General features: G+C 36.8%; 2 protein-coding genes across 6 annotated transcripts in view; one reads left to right on the top strand and one right to left on the bottom strand.

Annotated features, from left to right (window-relative positions):
- The window catches only part of LOC123262022 (synapsin-like), a 118,861-nt gene that overhangs the window by 72,432 nt on the left and 27,333 nt on the right, over positions 1–19,096 (bottom strand). The gene's annotated exons all lie outside the window — the stretch shown is intronic.
- LOC123262016 lies at positions 11,321–13,266 on the top strand. Its single transcript, XM_044723989.1, has 3 exons — positions 11,321–11,365; positions 11,710–11,982; positions 12,060–13,266. The coding sequence occupies exons 1-3, from the start codon at positions 11,336–11,338 to the stop codon at positions 13,119–13,121; spliced, it is 1,365 nt and encodes a 454-aa protein (XP_044579924.1). The 5' UTR covers positions 11,321–11,335; the 3' UTR covers positions 13,122–13,266.

Here is a 19,096-nt window from a genome sequence, read left to right as displayed (position 1 = left end):
TACTCAGCACTATAATATATTAATAGGTAAATAATTGATACATTAAATTATTCTTTAATAAAATATTTTTTTATTTTCAACTTCATTTCTATAAATTATCTACGGTGTATATCATGAGATATTTGTAATTCATGAATAATTCTTATAACTCTCATATTCATTATAAGTTTAACTGAAAAATATATACCTGCGCCAGACAATAAGAGGGGTCGAATATGGTATGAGGGTACAATAATTCTTGTCCTCGAGTTATTGTAAACTGTACATCGATTCGAGCTCTGTTGGCCCACCGGAAGAATAGTCATGTTGTTGTCCTTGAACCTATGTTAGTCCCACCACTTTTTCAGAAGCTTGACTATAGCAGTTAGTTTCTGAATTTCGACACGAACAGACGTATTTGTGCAGTGAAATTTACTTTAAAAATTGTTTTATAATTTATAAAATGTCATCAAGCGAAGCCAGTTCTTCTCATGGAGATGAAAACACTCCTGATACATCCTTAGATAGTGATTTATCGAAGCAACGGCTAAAAGATGGAGTAGTGTATTATGATGGTTTACTTCTTGAAAGTGATTTAATTGCAAAAACATCTTCTGACACTCTATCTGAAGATGCTATGTTGATTGGTAGAGAATTATATGATAATACGTTAGATATGTTAAATAAAAAGAAGTTCGTAAGCGATCAAGAATTGATTCATGCTCAAGAAGAATGCCCAGACGGAAATTTTGAAGCAGTAGAAGATAATTCAGTTGATGACTATGTTCCAAATGAAAAAAAAAAACAAAAAATGATGGATTATATTCCTCTGGAATATAAAATTAAAGTTTTAAACATAGCAAAAGCTCACCCTTCATGGAAACTAGAGACATTACAAAAAAATGGATGTAGTCATTTGAAGAGAAAGGATCATTTGAAAGTATGGGAAAAAGATGTTGAACATGGTGGAACTAAATTTGATAAATATCATGTGATTGATTCTTGGACGTATGACCGCTTCGTCGAGGCAAGACAAAATTATCAACAAGTGACTACACGAAATTTGCAGCAATGGGCTTTAGCTGCAGCCAGACAGTTTCCTAATCTTCAATTTACAGCGTCCGACCCATGGGTAAAAAAATTAGGAAAACGGTTGACCCTGAAGGCCATCCCTGGAACTTCTCGCTAATTCCATATTTAGGCGCTTAAAATTACACCAATGACGTTTTTGAGCTCTTCGAGCTCAAAAATACAATTGATGGGTTATTTTGAGCTCTCCGAGCTCAAAGAGATTGCTTACCTATGCTTTTGAGTGTAGCTTAGGTATAGTAATTTGAGCCTGAGTAGCTGTTTTAAGCTTTTGAGCTCTTCGAGCTCAAAAGTCTTATCAAAATTTGATAAAACACGATTTATTCAATTTTCAAACTGCTATAACTTTTGAATGAATGAACCGATTTTCACGCGGTTGGCGGCAATCGACGCAGTTTTTGAAGCTCCATAAAAAATTTTCAACTTTAAATCGATCGAGCCATGAATTTCGAAGTTATTACAAAAAAACACTTTTTTCGATTTTTTTCGACAACGATATCTCACGAACGCATCAACCGATTCTAACGTTTTTGGTGGCGATCGATGGGGATTTTTAAGGTTAAGAGCTGATTAGATTTTGAGACCGATCGGTTCAGCCAATTCGGAGATATTTAAAAAAAAATTAAAAAAAAACAACTTTTTTTTTTCACTTTTTTTGGATTTTCTCGAAATCTACCGGTCCGAATCGGTTCAAATTTTCAGAAAATCTAAGTTTAGTGAAGCCCTTTCGAATGCCATCAACCGCGATAAAATCGGTCAAGTCGTTCAAAAGTTACAAGAGGTTTACATACACACACACACACACACACACATCCACACACTCACACACATACACACACACACACACACACATGGAGGCGTCCCGCATGGTTCTGTTCTCGGTCCACTTCTCTGGAATATCATGTACAACGGATTGCTGAGACTGAAACTACCAAGAAATGTCAAACTGGTAGCGTACGCGGACGACGTAGCCGTAGTAATCGTCGCCAAGCATATTGATGAGATAAATCATATGTTCACGATCACCTTTGAGCGAATTAACCAGTGGATGGACACAGTAAACCTACAACTGGCTAAACAGAAGACCGAGGCTGTACTTATCACTAGCAGAAAAGTGGTGGAAACGATCAATTTAAACGTCGGAGACCAAGAAATCACATCCCAACCATTCATTCGATATCTGGGAGTGATGCTCGATTCCCGACTTAACTTCAAACAACAAGTTGAACACGTGACCGCCAAAGCATCAGCAGTAGTGGCTAACCTAGTACGATTGATGCCCAACATCGGTGGCCCGAAGCAGACAAGGAGGTTATTGCTATCATCAGTAGTTACATCGGTCCTCACGTATGGTATATCCATTTGGTCCGACGCACTTGAGACCCAAGAATCATGGAGGAAAGCATGTCCGGTTTACCGACTGAGCGCGCTAAGAGTAGCCAGCGCCTTCCGAACAATATCAGAGGAAGCAGTGTGCGTCATTTCTGGAACTCTGCCGCTTAGAGTCTTAGCTAAAGAAAGACGGGCCCTTTACCATCGAAAGAGGTCAACTACACTGAGCGCTGAAGAACTAAGAACAGAAGAACGGCAGCACAGCATCTCGCGATGGCAACTTGAGTGGGACGCCGCAGCAAAAGGAAGATGGACACACCGCCTCATACCAAAGATCGACGTTTGGCTGAGCCGAAACCATGGTGAAGTCAACTATTACCTAACGCAGATATTGTCAGGACATGGGTGCTTTCGAGAGTATCTGCACCGCTTTAAGCACGACGATTCTCCGGAGTGCCCGTCTTGTCCAGGGGTTATTGAGGACGCAAGGCACGTTTTCTTTGTGTGTCCACGTTTCGATCCTCAGCGTGAGGAGTTAGAGAGGATCCTGAACTGGAGAATCCAACCAGAGACAATAGTAGATACAATGTTGTCGAATCAAACTGCTTGGAACGCTACAAGCACTTTTGCCACAGAAGTGCTTACAGAGCTGCGTTCCATTGAAAGAAAAAGAGCAAATGACAGAAACTAGAAGGAAGGAAAAATAACACCTTAGCCACCAGAAGGAATAGCGGTAGCTGGATTCTCCCCTCACGAAGTAATGCCTGACGGCGGTTTCCATGAGGGATTAGAGGAAAGAAGAAAAGGGGTTTAGGGTTTAGTGGGTAGGGGCGTTAGGGTCGAGTTTTAGTATGACACTGCGTCGAGTCGCCACATATCCAGGCCAAACAACTATGCCTGGAATCCGTAAAGGGATTCCCCCCCCTAAGAGAAAAAAAACACACACACACACACACACACACACACACACACACACATACAGACGTACGGACATCATCGTAAAAATAGTCAGGAAAGCTTCCTGTGACCTTCAAACCTCGAGATTTGATGAAAACTCGATTTTTGTAAAACGGGGTGAAAACAATAACTTCCCGATTTTTGAAAATCTGAGATTTTTAGCGGGAAGTTAAAAATTTAAACAAAGACACAACATTCGTCAACGCAAAATTACAAAATTTGTAACAGACAAAGAAGTTCACACCATACCAGAAATTATCGCCTCTGCAGAAATGTTTCGCATTCAAACAAAACAATTGATATCTAACTTCGATAGTGACTTTGTTATTAATACAGATCAAACAGGTATATAAATTTTTTAACGGTAAACTAATTATTTTTTATTCCATTATTAAATTTAATCGAAGTTAATCATTAGATTTTTTAAAATTCATATTTTCAGGATGTCAATACCAATCAATGTTTAATAGGACACTGACGGAAAAAGGAAGCAAAACAGTGTTTGCAAAAGTACAAGACATGACCAAGGTGTCACACTCATATACTGCACAATATAGCATAACATTATCTGGAAAATTACTACCACATGTTTTTATTTGTTTGCAAGAGCCTACAGGTGATTTTGGGCCAAGAATAAAGAAGAACGTAGAAGAATATTTAAAAAAATACAAAAATGTTATTGTCACATCATCAAAATCAGGAAAACTGACAACTACTCTCTATAAAAATTTTCTAGAGAAATGTTTAATGCCATATGTTCAAAAAAATAAATTTCTTTTAATTATTGACTCGTGGACAGGACAAGTGAAGCCAGAATTATATGATGAAATATTTCAGGATGATAAAAAATGCCTACATGCACATTTAAAGTTATACCTCCAAAATGTACTCCGTTAGTTCAACCATGTGATGTCTATTTCTATAGACAAGTGAAAAATTTTATCAAACGATTGCAAAGTACCGCTGAACTTCTAGACAAGAATTATGAAATTCATTCCCAAGAGGATTGCATAAAAATTCATTCGATTATTCATCACCAATTGTCAGCGCCAATATTTCGAGACATGATGGAATATGCCTGGTTCGCCAGCGGGCTTTGTGACACAAGAAATTTTTTTACTAATGTCAATGATGGGTGTTTCTCATTAGACCGTTTAAAAATACCGTGTCATTGTAAAAAAGCAGCATTTATTTGTTGTTCTTGGTGTAGAAAAACTATTTGTTTTGAATGTTTTTATCATAAGTATCACTCAGGATCATGTAATAATATCTCATAATACGTAATTATAAAATATTGCTTTAATTAATTAAAAAAATGTATAATTTTCCATTTAATTTTCGACTTATTATTTGTTTGTACCACCGCAGATAATTTATAGAAATGAAGTTTAAAATTGAAAAATTTTTTATTAAAGAATAATTTAATGTATCAATTATTTACCTATTAATATATTATAGTGCTGGGTAAACTTTGAGTGCGTTTTTCTCAGCCATTTTTGAGTATTGCACTTTAGTATTTCAGAGGTAGTATACCCACATAGTGTACTACCACTACGTCAAAGATTATCAAAATCGGTTTCCCCAAGGTCGTATCCTCCCCTTGTTAGGTCAAAATCGACTTTGCCAAAGATTGAACCCACACGTTTGATTCTTAGCATTAGATCCCTGTTTCCGATGTCGGAAATCGTTTTCCGATGTCAGTATTATTGCACGCCTTATAAGCGAGGCGTTGAGATTGTGCTCTACTCTCGACATTTCAAAAAAAGCAGTTTTCTCGAAACTGAAATTGATTTTTGTTATTTATATCGCACTTATAGGTTAATATGATTACACTTATATCAAGTCGAATAATTTATCAGGCGCATAAAATATATTTCAATAATAATTTTTTTGTTTAACATAGTAAATAATAACATTTAACATAATTTTTTCTGGACGTCCGTGTATGGATGGGTGTATGTGGCAGAGAAATTGGTCCAAAAAATTATCGTACCGGAATAATGTTTTTTTTTATTATCTCAAGTTACACACGAAGGATTTTCTTAATTAATATGAGCATTCAATTCACTGTCGTTAAATTATTATTTATAAAAAAATAATATATGACTGTGGATTTTTTTGTATACCTATCTATAAATTTTATTATAGTATTTTTCTTTCTCACCTTACAGTTATAGCGGCACTAAACCCTAACAGAGTGTTCTGCTTTTTATTATTTTACATTTTATATTTTGTTTTAATCAATTTTATTGTGAAAATGAGATTATGAGGCATGCACTTTTGGATTTTCCAAACTTTTTATAACTTGCAACTATTAATAATAGTTGGCTATAATTTATCTAGTAAATTGACTGAATATAAATTACCAAAAAAGACTGTTTCCGTACACTGAAGTCAAGATCAGCTCTGCAAAAAATTTAATCGACACAGTCTTTTTTGAGTGTCTGATTTTTTTTTTTTCAAAGTCAGTATTATTTATGACTTGCAATTATTAATAATAGTTGGCTATAATTTATTAATTAAATTGAATTAAATGAATATAAATTATAACCAAAGAATTTTTTTGTATACTCAAGTCAAATTTAACTCTGCCAAAGATTGAACCAACACATTTGGTTCTAAGTATCGGATCTCTGATTTCGACGTCAGAAATCTTTTTCCGACGTCAATATTATTTCTGACTCGCATTATTAATAGTAGTTGACTGTAATTTATAAATTCATTTGAATAAATATAAATTAATAGAAACGACTTTTTTCCTATACTCTAGTCCGGATCAGCTCTGCCAAAGAAGTAACCAACACATTTGGTTCTGAGTACCAGATCCCCGTATTCGACGTCGAAATTTTTTTTCGACATCATTATACGTTATTACTTGCAATCATTAATATAGTTAGTTGTAACTCATTCATTGAATTGAATAAATATAAATTTATGTGAATGGTTTAAAAAACAAAATATAAAAGTTTGGTAGATTTTATTTGCTTTCTTTTATATTTTGACAGCTAAAGCTATTTAATATAAAGCAATGTTTATAAAACAATCTATGTACTCTAGAAACTTTTAATAATTTAATTTTGATCTTTCTTAGCCGTCAATTACTAATTAAAATCTAATTTTTAATCAAATTAAAAAAATAAATCTCGTTATTAAAACGAGTTTAAATATTTGTGACAAGTTTTGTGCATGTTATCACTCTTAATCAGAGCACCCGTGTAATAAAAAATCGTCTCAAAATTGTCTTAAAATTGTCGTTTGTTTAAGATCTTAAAGGTGACACAAACTAAGACTATTTGAAGACTCTTTTAAGACGCCAAAAAAAAAAATTCCAAGAGCAGACTTTCGAAAATTTGGTTTTCGAATTTGTTGTGAAAATTAATTTTTAGACGATTTTACGACTTTCTAACCGCAATATATTTAAGTAAGATGTTTTTAAATTGAATTTGAAATTGTTAAAAAATTATTATCTGACAATTTAAAGACTTTTTTAAGACGTTCCATTTTAATGTTCCGGGGCTCTGTCGCTGTTAACCCATCTTAAAATAGTCTAAAATTGAAAAAAAAAAATTTTTTTAAGACTAATTTTAGATAATTTTAAGACAATTTAAAGACACTCCATAATAATTTTTCAGAGCTGTCACTGTGATGTCCTCTGAAAATAGCCTAAAAATTTTTTAATATTTTTTTCTATGATTTATTAAGACTATTTTAAGATTTTTTTAAGACTATTTTAAGATTTTTCAAAGACAATTTAAAGACGCTCCATAATTATGTTTCAGAGCTCTGTCACTGTAAAATTTTTTTAAGACTATTTAAAAATTATTTTAAGACTTAAATTTTAAAATAGTCTTAAAAAAATCTTAAAATCGTCTTGAAAAAATCTTAAAATAGTCTTAAAAAATTAAAATAATAAATAAAAAATTTTTAGGCTATTTTAAGATGATACCACAGTCACAGCTGCGAAAAATTATTATGAAGCGTCTTTAAATTGTCTTAAAATTATTTTAAATTAGTGTTAAAAAAATTTAAAAAAAAAAAATTTAGACTATTTTCAGATGGGCTAACAGCGACAGAGCCTTGGAACATTAAAATGGAACGTCTTCAAAAAGTTAAAATTATCAGATAATAATTTTTTAACAATTTTAAATTCAATTTAAAAACATCTTACTCAAAAATAATGCGGTAAGAAAGTCGTAAAATCGTCTAAAAAATGTCTAAAAATTAATTTTCACAACAAATTCGAAAAACAAATTTTCAAAAATCTGCTCTCGGAATTTTTTTTTTTGGCGTCTTAAAAGAGTCTTAAAATAATCTTAGTTTGTGTCACGTTCAAGATCTTAAACAAACGACAATTTTAAGATGATTTTTTTTATACGGGCATTTGTTAGTAAATTTCAAAATAACTCATTTTTTTTTAATTGATTAATTTTCATTGCATGCCTCATAGCGCGAAGCACGTAAGGTTGTGCTTTAGGTTTGTTCAGACCAACTGAAATGTACGTAATCGTATGCACCCTTTTAACATGGTTTTTGGGGTGTGCTTTTTCAACATTAACAGATTTTTAATAAATAATAGAGGGTCAATTTAACATATTTTTAATATTAAAAATAATATTATAAAATTAAAAATATTATTGAACTTAAGAATATTTTGTCTACAGATTTTTTATCCATGGATATTTTATCCGGTGGATTTTTTGTCTCAAGGATACTTTGTCCGCCGATGTAGAGCCCGGTTACCGTGCTTTATACTCGACTCGTCAAGGTCAAGCAATTTTGTGATCTTTAAATGCCTCTATTATAACCATATTACACTTATACAATGATATAAGTATATGTACACAGAGGAAAAACTTAAATTAAACTTAAATAGAACCATCTTTTATTTTCTAAAATCATTTTTTGAGCTATTTTGAAAAAAAAAAAACATTTTGAAAATAATTTTACTTGGACGTCCGGATGTCACCCCATTTTAGATGTACTTTATTTTTTATTTTATTTATTTTTTTATTTTATAACTTTATTTTTTTTAATCAATTACAAAATTTATTTTTTATTTTAAATGAATGAGCGTTATGAGGCGTGCACTTGTGGATTTTCCAAACTTTTTTTTTTATGCCCGCCCCGATAAGCAAAGCCTCGGCTTCGCCTCGGTTTTGCAAAATCCCTTCCACGGGGTTGTGTACTTTTGGCTGGAGAGCAAGAAAAATAGTATACAATCTATGACCAGAATGTTGGATACCCTGGCGTATGTGATATGATGTCCCATACTCCAAGAAATCCAATATTCCGGTCGTGGGCTGTAATATACTATTTCGATGTCAAGTTTTTTCGTTAGCGACAAAAAGTGTATTAATTATCCAATCTTTGCAGAATGGAATTTATCGTAGCCAAAATCTCTATTATTTATAGTTTTATGAAATTTATAAGATTTCGTTTAAAAATTACAAACCTCATCTGTCGAAATTTTCGATGTCGGAATAAAATTTCCGAGATCGAGTTCTTCCTCAGATACACTGAGAATTCATTAATTTGTCATTCTTCAAAAAATTCAGTTTATCGTGCCCAAACTTTCAATTATTTATATTTTTATGCAATTTTTAAGAGTATTTTGAAGAATTATGAATTTCACCTGTCGGAATTTGCGATGTCGGAAAAACATTTTCGATGTCAAGTTCTTTCTTTAGAGACAGAAAATAAAATAATCAGCCAATCATCGTAAAATAGAATCCGAACAAAAACAGTTTCACTGTAAAAAAATCGCGCCAAGTCCACGTTCATAAGACTATTAAGAAAAAAAAATTTGTTTTTTTCTTTACAAAAATATATAAAATAAAAAAATTAAAAAATCCAAGTAACCGATATGATTGTTTATGATTTTCGGAAATTAAAAAAAAAATGTGTTATAAATTTAAAAATTAAAAAAAAAATTTGGAACGTATTTAGTGTGCGCGGTTGCAAAATATTTTACTTTTAATAAAATTCGTAAAATCTATTTACTAGGACTTTAAAAAAATTGAAATACACAATGACGCACACCAAGTACGTTCCAAAATTTTTTTCTTAATTTTTAAATTTATAACACAATCCTAAGGGACAGGGGACTCGACAGATTCCTAACCCAAGGAGGAGACATGAGCCCTCGAAGCTACCACTTCAGACGTCAATACAAGGTCCTTATCCCAAGTAGGCAGGAATGGGACGAGGAAAACAAGAGCATCCTGTCCCCCATAGGGCTAGTCTGGTATACGGACGGCTCAAAAACGGACAAAGGGGCAGGAGCTGGAATTTATAGCAGTGGACCGAAAACAGAAATCTCTCTGCGGCTAGGGGACACTGCTTCGGTTTTCCAGACAGAGGTATACGCGATCTGGGCCTGTGTAGAGCACATTTCTAAGCTCAACCACAGGAACAAGCACGTGTACATCTGCAGCGATAGTTGCGCTGCGCTCAGGGCACTAGAACAAACTGAAGTGTCCTCGAGACTAGTGCGAAAATGCATAGACTCCCTAAATGAATTAGCAGAGTATAACAAAGTCAAACTACTGTGGGTACCGGGCCATAGCGGGAACGCAGGAAATGACAAAGCAAATGAGCTGGCGAAAGCGGGAGCTCGTAAAAGAGACCCTGAACCAGTAATCAGCATAGCGGTGTCTTTTAGTCTCATAAAGCAACACGCTTCCCTATGGACTAATGACAAGTTTCAGGAAGTGTGGGCAGAGGCAAAAGGCATGATGCATACGAGGGCACTTTTTAAAGGACCCTCCAAGACATTAGGCTTGTCCTTGATAGGGCTCGACAAGAAGCTGCTAAGGCTAACTGTCGGGTATATCACAGGACACTGGCTAACCGGCAGGCATCTGAGACGCCTAGGCATCTCAGATCACTCGATGTGCCCCAGATGCCTATCGGAGGAGGAAACTCCTCTACATCTAATCCTCCATTGCAGAAAACTGACAACAGCCCGAAAGGACATACTAGGATTCTGCGATGGAGAGTCTATTGATATACAGGAGATTGGCGTGGGACAGTTGCTTCACTTCTTGAAGCAGACAGGCCTGGCCAATCTCCAAGCTATATAACGTAACCAACCTAGAAGGGCTGAGTACAATGGTCCAATAGGACTGAGTGCTTGGCTCAATGTCGGCTACAATATTCCCTCCCCCCCTAATTCTATTCTATAACACAATTTTTTTTAATTTCCGAAAATCATAAACAATCATATCGGTTACTTGGATTTTTTAATTTTTTTATTTTATATATTTTTGTAAAGAAAAAAACAAATTTTTTTTTCTTAATAGTCTTATGAACGTGGACTTGGCGCGATTTTTTTACAGTGAAACTGTTTTTGTTCGGATTTTAGTATTTTTTGTAATTATAATAAAAATTTACAATTGTTACCAACTTAAATCTCGCGTTGGCTGCATTTTTTATAGCAAACTATCCCCTTGAAACTACAGTTTATGTAAAAATAATTCCAGCGCACCCTGGCGGGTGTAGATGCAAGCTGTGAAATATCTTTTTTTAACTGTAGTTTCCCATCTAATGAAGGATTACTATGCATTCTCGAATTATTTAGTCTGTGGCAGATCACTTTGCTCATCGAAAAAAAGTCAGGATCGAAATTTTTGCGTTGCTATAGTTTGTGCGGATTAAATTTAATAATTTCAAGTAGATTAATTGTTATAAGTGAATATAATTAATTAATAACAGTCAAATAAAGTATTAATTACTGTTATAATATACAATTTAGGAATAAAAAGTACCGTAGAATTAAATAAAATTTTGCAACCTCAAAATACCGTTCTGCTTACAGTAAACACAGTCGGTAGTCTGGCGCTCCGTTTACAGCAGATTTGAACGGAACTTGGCGCCAGATTCTACCGAATCTGTGGATTTATTGGGGAAAATTGCAATTTTTAGATGGAGACTCATTATCAACATTAAAAATTTAATATTTGTGTACTTAAATATTGGAATGAAAACTGAAACAATACATCAAGTTTATGTAAGTAGAAAAAGTTAAATAGTTCAAAAACATTTCAAACTAACTGTGATATTTCTCCTATTAATGTTCACTTCATAATTGGGCTCGAAAATTTATTTCTTCAATTACAATTATAAAACAATACTCAGTGCGATGGGCGAATCGAACTAACTTAAATTTACTCATTTAAAAACTCTTGGGACTTACTTTAACTAAGACCTACGTTTACCATTTATCCTGATTTCCACCAAATTTTAATACTTTTATTATAACTATAACTAAAATACTCTCTGTTCTTCGTTTTTTATAACTGTTACCACAAAAAGATTAACAAATAAAATAATAAAAATATTTATTTTTGCTAGGCAATAACTGACTTTTTAAGTTATTTAAAAATTTGGGAAGCTAAAGCAAATGAGGAGAAAGAACTTAATAAAAAGAATAAGAGAAAGAAGAAGAAACAAAAAGAGAATAATGAAAGTGACGAAAATGAAAAATTTTTCTTTGCCATTACTCTCAGTACACTAAATGGATTAAAAATTACGTTGCAATCGACTCTTGAGTTGAGTGAATTTCTGCAAAGAGAGTGCAACTTTGATTATTTAATGATGTCACGCCCAAACCAGGACCAATTAGAAGTATGTATTGAAGCAAAGATGAAAATAATTTACTATTTTGTGAATATTTTAATATTTCAACTTTTAATCTTTTTCAGAAATTCTTTGGCATAATGCGAAGTGTTTGTCGGTGCAATGACCACCCTGATACCATTCTTTTCGGGCAAGTTTTTCGTCTATTATGTTCCTACTCATTGGTCACCCCACCGAAAGGGTCCAACGTTACTGCTGGCGAGCTTCTTCAATCTTTGATGCAGACAAAAGAATCTTTTGCTGCTGCAAATACGTTGAAAAAAAATAGGCTTGCAGATATTGATGCTGTAATTGAAAATGGGATTGTTAACAACGAAGCTTCATTTCCCGGAGATATCAATGGTAATACTGCCCTTCAAAAGGTTTCTGTTGCTAAAACACCTTTCGAGAGTGTGCTTGACGAAGATAGTGATGAAGAAGCTGTGGACAATGGTTGTTCTTTTGTTAGAAAACCATTTGAAAGTATTTTAGATGAAGACAGTGATTGTGATGTTGATGAAAATGAACATTCACATCAGGATTATTACGACCCGTTTAATGATTTATTGGACATGGAAAATTCTAATGGTAACTCTTTAGATGAGTGCCAAGAGAACACTGATCGTAGTCAAGATGAAGAAGAAGAAGATCCCGATTTTCGTGATGATCCACATTATCATCATGATTATGATGTTGTTTCCACAAGTGATGATGTAGTAGCTTACATCGCTGGATATATGGCGCGAAAAGTTCAACGATTATCCCCGTGTTGTGACTGCATCGAAACCTTACGCTCGGATAATCCTTCTCAACGTGACGAAGTCATAGAATTAATGAGCAATGGTGAATTGACATTTCCTAGTGATGATCTTTTTAAAGTAATAAGAAAACTCGAGAAAATCGTTCTAACTGTTGTCGGTACTAAAACAGTGAATATAAATACCATGCATAAAATTTTAGAGAGAGTAGCTAAAGCTAAGTATTTACCTATTTTAGGCTGTGATACTCATAAAAAAAAACTTATGGCTAAGATTTTAAATAATTTTATAGTGATGCGCGGAAATTTTCTAGTTAATCTAATTAATCGGACTCTAAATGAGCGAAAAAACATGACAAAAAAACATCGCAAAAATTGCAAATTGTCTTAAATAATAATAATCTTTATTATATATAACAACTATAACTTTAATTTTTTTACTGGATTTATGTCTTAAAAGAATAAGTGTTTACTGTTTCTAGTCTTGTAAAATTCCAATTATAAAACTAATAAATTATTTCTCAATATAAATTGAATTATTTTTCTTTTCAATATTCTACTTTTCCTTAACTATGGCTGAATAAAATGAGATGTAATATTTTATTTAGAATTTTAGTATTATTATTGACCTATTTTTATTTATTGTTGATTATTCATTGATAAATATTTATTTATCATCACCATGAATCTACCAGGCATTAATTAAATTTTTTGTAATTAAAGAAAAAGGTAAATAATTAAAAATAATAAATCATAAAAAAATACACTGATAGTTTTTTAGATTTTCTAAATGTGCATTTTTTTTAAATTTATTATTTTCAATTATTCATGTATTTTCTTTAATCACAAAAAATTAATTAATACCTGCTAGATTCAAAATCATTATTTATTACGATAGTTTATTGTAGTACACTTGATGCGTTCTTTTGTTAATTTAAAATTCTTTTATCGATTAACATATAAATGGAATCACTGCATTCCGCGGGGGAAAATTCAAAAAACCTGACATTAGCAACACTGATGCGCTCTAGTGAGAGAATACGGAAAATGATGTATCCTCCAATTCTCGGGCGCTTGCAACACATGGCGAGCGTCCTCCTTCTATCTAGCCTCCGTGCTAGCAAGGTTACAAGGAGTACGAAATCAGCCCAGATGACAGAGAACGAACAGCTGAGCAACATTCCTCCGAAAAGTGGAGGACCTTCTGTTCCTGTCACTAATCAAACCTACCGCGGAAGAATCAACTTTGTACCGACCGTTACAGGCTAACAGTCACCAATGGAGAGGCTCGGCATCAAGATCGAAGAGTTAGCCGAGTTTATAAAAGACAAGAAGAATCTCCATCATGAGATTAGAAAATTGGTTACATCTATCACTACAGCATATAGGTTAGCCAACAAATCACCATGCATGTCGGCCTCAACGACCCAAACAACTCCGAGTCTGACCAAAAAACCACAGCCATCTTTGGTCGATCCTAAAAAATTACCACAGCAAGGAAAGGACAATAACAAGAAGAGGCAGCTGTCCACGCCCAGACCTTCTTCAATAATCGAGAAGCCACCACAGAAAAAGACAGCCCGGAAGGACGTCTGGACTACAGTGGACCGAAATAGGAAAAAAAAGGAACAAGAGCATGAAACAGCGGCTCCCCCTAATAAAGCTCAAAACCAGTCAAGTAAGGGTGCCTCTAAGAAACTGAGGAGAAAGAAGACAAGAACTAAGGCTGTTCTTGTCCAACCAGTAGACGGCCAAACTTATGCTGATATCCTAATAGAAATCAAGGCCAAAGTAAGCCCTGTCCAGACGGGTGTAGAAATAGTATATTAAAAAGACAAAACACGGAGGCATTCTTCTTGAAATGGCTCGAAAGACCGGAGACAGCAAGGCATTCACCGATGCAGTAAGGGCAGCCACTGCAAACATCGGCACAGTCAAGACGCTAACACCAACAACAACGATCGAGATCCTCGACTTAGATGAAATCTCTACCGAGAGCGAAGTCTGTGAAGCACTCAAACGTGAATTCACTGACAACCTGGAGGTCAAACGGGTAAATTTGACAAAACCCACACCACGAGGTAATCGGGCAGCCTTCTGTGTACTAGACGAGCCCAGTGCGATTAAGGCCCTTGACAAGGCCCATATAATGATCGGTAGGGTGAACTGTCGTATACGCCCAGTTGCAAAAGTAACCCGCTGTTTTGAATGTCTTAGTTTTGGACACCAAACACGACAGTGTGCGGGACCAAACAGAAGCAGGTGCTACTACAAGTGTGGCGGAGAAAACCACAAGGCCGTAAACTGCACGGAGAAGCCAAAATGCTTCTTTTGTGCTCCGGACAAAGATGCCCAGGATGGTCTATGCCATATTTCTGGCACTGGAGCTTGCAGGGCATTCTGCACAGCACTTGCAGAAGCTAAAAGAGGGCAGAAATGACACGCATACTACAAGGCAACCTGAATAGGTGCGCCTTGGCGCAAAACCTGCTGTGCCAGCGTGTCTTTGAAGATAAAATCGACGTCTGCTTTATCTGCGAGCAATATCTAAACATCGAAGGTAAAACATGGTTCACAGACGAAACTGGCACGGCAGCAATTTGGATTGTGAACACAAAGAACGTTACCGTCAACAACAGCGGAAGTGGAACAGGTTTTGTCTGGATTCAAACCCTCACAATCTACTTCATGTTCGTCTATCTCTCACCTAACGACGAGATTAGTGTGTTCCGACAGAAACTGGCAAATATAGAAGATGCGGTCACTAAGTTCAACGGCGAAGTCATCGTAGCCGGAGACTTCATCGCTAAATCGGCCGAGTGGGGCGCTGCTTTCTCCGACACCAGAGGAAACGAGGTCGCTGACGTCGTGGCTAGACTCGACCTCATAGTGCTGAACACCGGGAGCACCACGACCTTTAGAAGACCAGGGTACCAAGAATCCATCCTCGACATCTCATTGGCGACTCCAAGGACTGCCAACATGATTGAAGACTGGACAGTATCCGAAGAATACAGTGGCAGTGATCACCAGTTTGTGACATTCAGCGTTGGATTGGCATTTGCTCCGGTTTCACAACGCGACGTTTCTAAGCGGAAGTGGAATGCCAAAAGGCTTGATCCAGAGGCATTGCAAGCTTCACTCGCACGAAGCTGGTCTATCCTTCAGAACAACCTGACACCGGATACCTGCAGCGAGACGGAAAAGGCAGTGCTAAACACGATGAAGGAAATTACTGCCGCATGTGACGCCTCTATGCCGCGGCTGAAAAATAGGAGTTTCCACAGGCCGGCGTACTGGTGGTCAATGGACATAGCAGAACTTCGCAAAAGATGTCATAAGCTACGTCGCCGCGCAACGAGAGCCACGAAACGCTCCCCAAGCGAGGACTTGTATTCAAAAGAGTACAAGCAGGCCAAAAAGACGCTAAACCGAACCATTAAAGCAAGAAAAGCGATATTCTGGAAACAGATCTGTAATGATCTCGACAAGGACATCTGGGGCAAAGCCTACCAAATTGTCACCAAACGACTTGGAAAGGCTTCACCAGAAGCGCCGAAGTCTCCTGCCTTAATGGACAGCATTGTAGCGGAGCTTTTCAGTGAAGGAACACCCTTCACAACTAAAGAACTACAAGACGTGGCCAAGTCACTCAAAACAGGAAAGGCACCTGGACCTGATGGCATCCCGGCAGCGGTGATCAAGATTGTAGCCCTGGAATATCCAGACATACTCCTGAACACCTACAACGCATGCTTGGCAACTGGCACGTTTCCCACGGTCTGGAAGCGGCAGAGATTGGTTCTCGTAGACAAATCAAAGGGAACCCCCGTAACACCTTCGTCGTTTAAATCACTCTGTATGCTAGACATTGCTGGAAAACTGCACGAGAAGCTCATACAAGGGAGACTTCGCTACGACATCGACCGTGCTGGAGGTTTTACCACCAACCAGTATGGCTTCCGGAAAGGTCGTTCGACAGTCGGAGCGATCGAGAAAGTTATAAAGACAGCAACACAAGCATGGTCTGGTAGCTTCAAAGCTCGTAAAGTATTTCTCCTCCTCACGCTAGATATCAAAAACGCATTTAACAGCGCAAATTGAAGAGACATTTTAGATGCTCTGGAGCACAAGTTTGACGCGGAGCCAGAGAATCTGGCACTAGTCGAAAACTACCTGGACGAAAGAAAGCTAATAGCGGAAACTACGGAAGGCCCACAAGAATACGCCATAACGGCTGGCGTACCGCAAGGCTCAATAATGAGACCCGATCTATGGAATGCGGACTACGACGAGCTTCTTGAAATCTCGCCACCAAAGCAAGTAGAGCTAACGGGCTTTGCAGACGACGTCGCGGCCACGATAGTAGTAGACAGCGTAGAAGAGGCCGAATTACTGATCCGGAAAACCATTGACGCCGTCGAGACCTGGCTTGATAAACCCACCTGCAATTTGCCAAGCATAAAACCGAGATGGTTGTTCTGACACGTCAAAAATGGTTCCCAAAACCATTCGCTGTGGAGATGGAAGGAACAACACTGACGTCAACAAGGGCCCTGCGCTATCTAGGGGTAATGATAGAAGATAAACTATCTTTCCGCGAACACCTTGACAGTGCATGCAAGAAAGCCAGCAAGACGGTGTCTAACCTAGCAAGAATCATGACCAACACTATGGGACCAAGATCCAAAAAGAGAAGAGTTCTTCTAGAAGTAGTCCACTCGGTACTGCTTTATGGAGCAGACATATTGAAACAGAAGACCTACCGACGAAAAATAGCGGCAGTGCAGCGGCAAGGCGCTCTCAGGGTTGCCTACGCCTATCGAACGGTTTCCGAAGCGGCTATATTGGTCATTGCGGGAGCCGCACCCATCGACCTACTCGCGTTTGAGAGTGCGAAACTTTATGACGCTAAAACAGTGACGAAAACATGAAGGACGCAAGAACGAGGATAAAGGCGGAAACGCAACAAGAGTGGCAGGACCAATGGACATCGGGAGAGACGGGCAGATGAACGGCACGCCTGATCCCAAACATCAACGTCTGGCTTTCTCGGGAATACGGAGAAACGGACTTTTTCTTGACCCAGCTATTGACGGGACATGGGCAGTTCAATGCCTATCTTTTTAAGATGGGACTGCACAGCATACCAACGTGCAAATACTGCCCAGACAAAATTGACAACGTCGAGCACACGTTCTTTGAGTGTGACCGGTGGAAGGACTACAAAAGCAGTACTGATGAAACTATTGGCACCACGCTCTCCCCTGAGAGCTTAGTAACCTGCATGATCAAAAAAGAAGATAACTGGTCAGCTGTCGCAGCCTATGCGCAGCGTTTTTTAAAGGAAAAAAATGCGAAAAAGAGACTAGTAACTAGGAGCAACCGTCGTGAGACGCAACACGGACTGGATTGAAGTAATGCTTACGCGGTCTCGATCCAGTCTTCCCCGTAACATCTATGGGGAAAGAGAGAGGAAGATGTTTAGTCGGTATTGTTGTCAATAATATTGACTTCCGAGTCCGACATACCCAGGACAAACATCTCGCCTTAGTATACGTAAATGTATTTGACCTCCTCTATAAAAAAAAAAAAAAAAAAAAAACACACACACACACACAAACCTCTTGTATAAACCTCTTATAACTTCTCACACTCACGCAAATATACGTAGATGTCCTTACTTTTACTTTGTTGGTAACTTTTTTTGAAAAACAAAAATGTTGACTAGCTAACTTCAGGGTGTCGGTTTTTCATGACGGTGTGCGCGCGCATCGTAAAAATTCACTCCCATAATTTTTCCCTAACGCGCCAAAAGAAGTATAACTTCAAAAAATGTTTTTTTTTTTTCAAAATATCTCCGAATTGACTGAACCGATCGACCTCAAAAACTAGTCAGCTCTTAACCTTGAAAACCCACATCGATCGCCACCAAGTGCGTCAGAATCGGTTAATGCATTCGTGAGATAACGTTGTTGAAAAAAATCAAAAAAAGAGTTTCTTTATAATAACTCTGAAATATTCCATCAGATCAATTTTTAACTTCCCGCTAAAAATCTCAGATTTTCAAAAATCGGGAAGTTATTGTTTTTACCCCGTTTGGCAAAAATCGAGTTTTCATCAGATCTCGACGTTTGAAGGTCACAGGAAGCTTCCCTGACTACCCCCGCGATGTTGTCACTGTGTCTGTATGTATGTATGTGTGTGTGTGTGTGTGTGTGTGTGTGTGTGTGTGTGTGTGTGTGTGTGTGTGTGTGACTATGTGACTCGCTTATAACTTTTGAACGGTTGAACCGATTTCATCGCGGTTGGTGCCATTTGAAAGGGCTACGCTGAACTTAGATTTCCTGAGAATTTGAACCGATT

The sequence above is a fragment of the Cotesia glomerata genome, linkage group LG3 (genome assembly GCF_020080835.1).
Source record: "Cotesia glomerata isolate CgM1 linkage group LG3, MPM_Cglom_v2.3, whole genome shotgun sequence".
NCBI classification, from domain to species: Eukaryota; Metazoa; Arthropoda; class Insecta; order Hymenoptera; family Braconidae; genus Cotesia; species Cotesia glomerata.
This window is presented reverse-complemented; position numbering and strand designations above follow the sequence as displayed.

Coding starts and splice junctions, on each gene's coding strand:
- LOC123262016 (XM_044723989.1), top strand. CDS start 11,336: ATGAAAACTGAAACAATACATCAAGTTTAT. Junction 11,366..11,709: donor AAACAATACATCAAGTTTAT/GTAAGTAGAAAA, acceptor TATTTTTGCTAG/GCAATAACTGACTTTTTAAG. Junction 11,983..12,059: donor CAAACCAGGACCAATTAGAA/GTATGTATTGAA, acceptor AATCTTTTTCAG/AAATTCTTTGGCATAATGCG.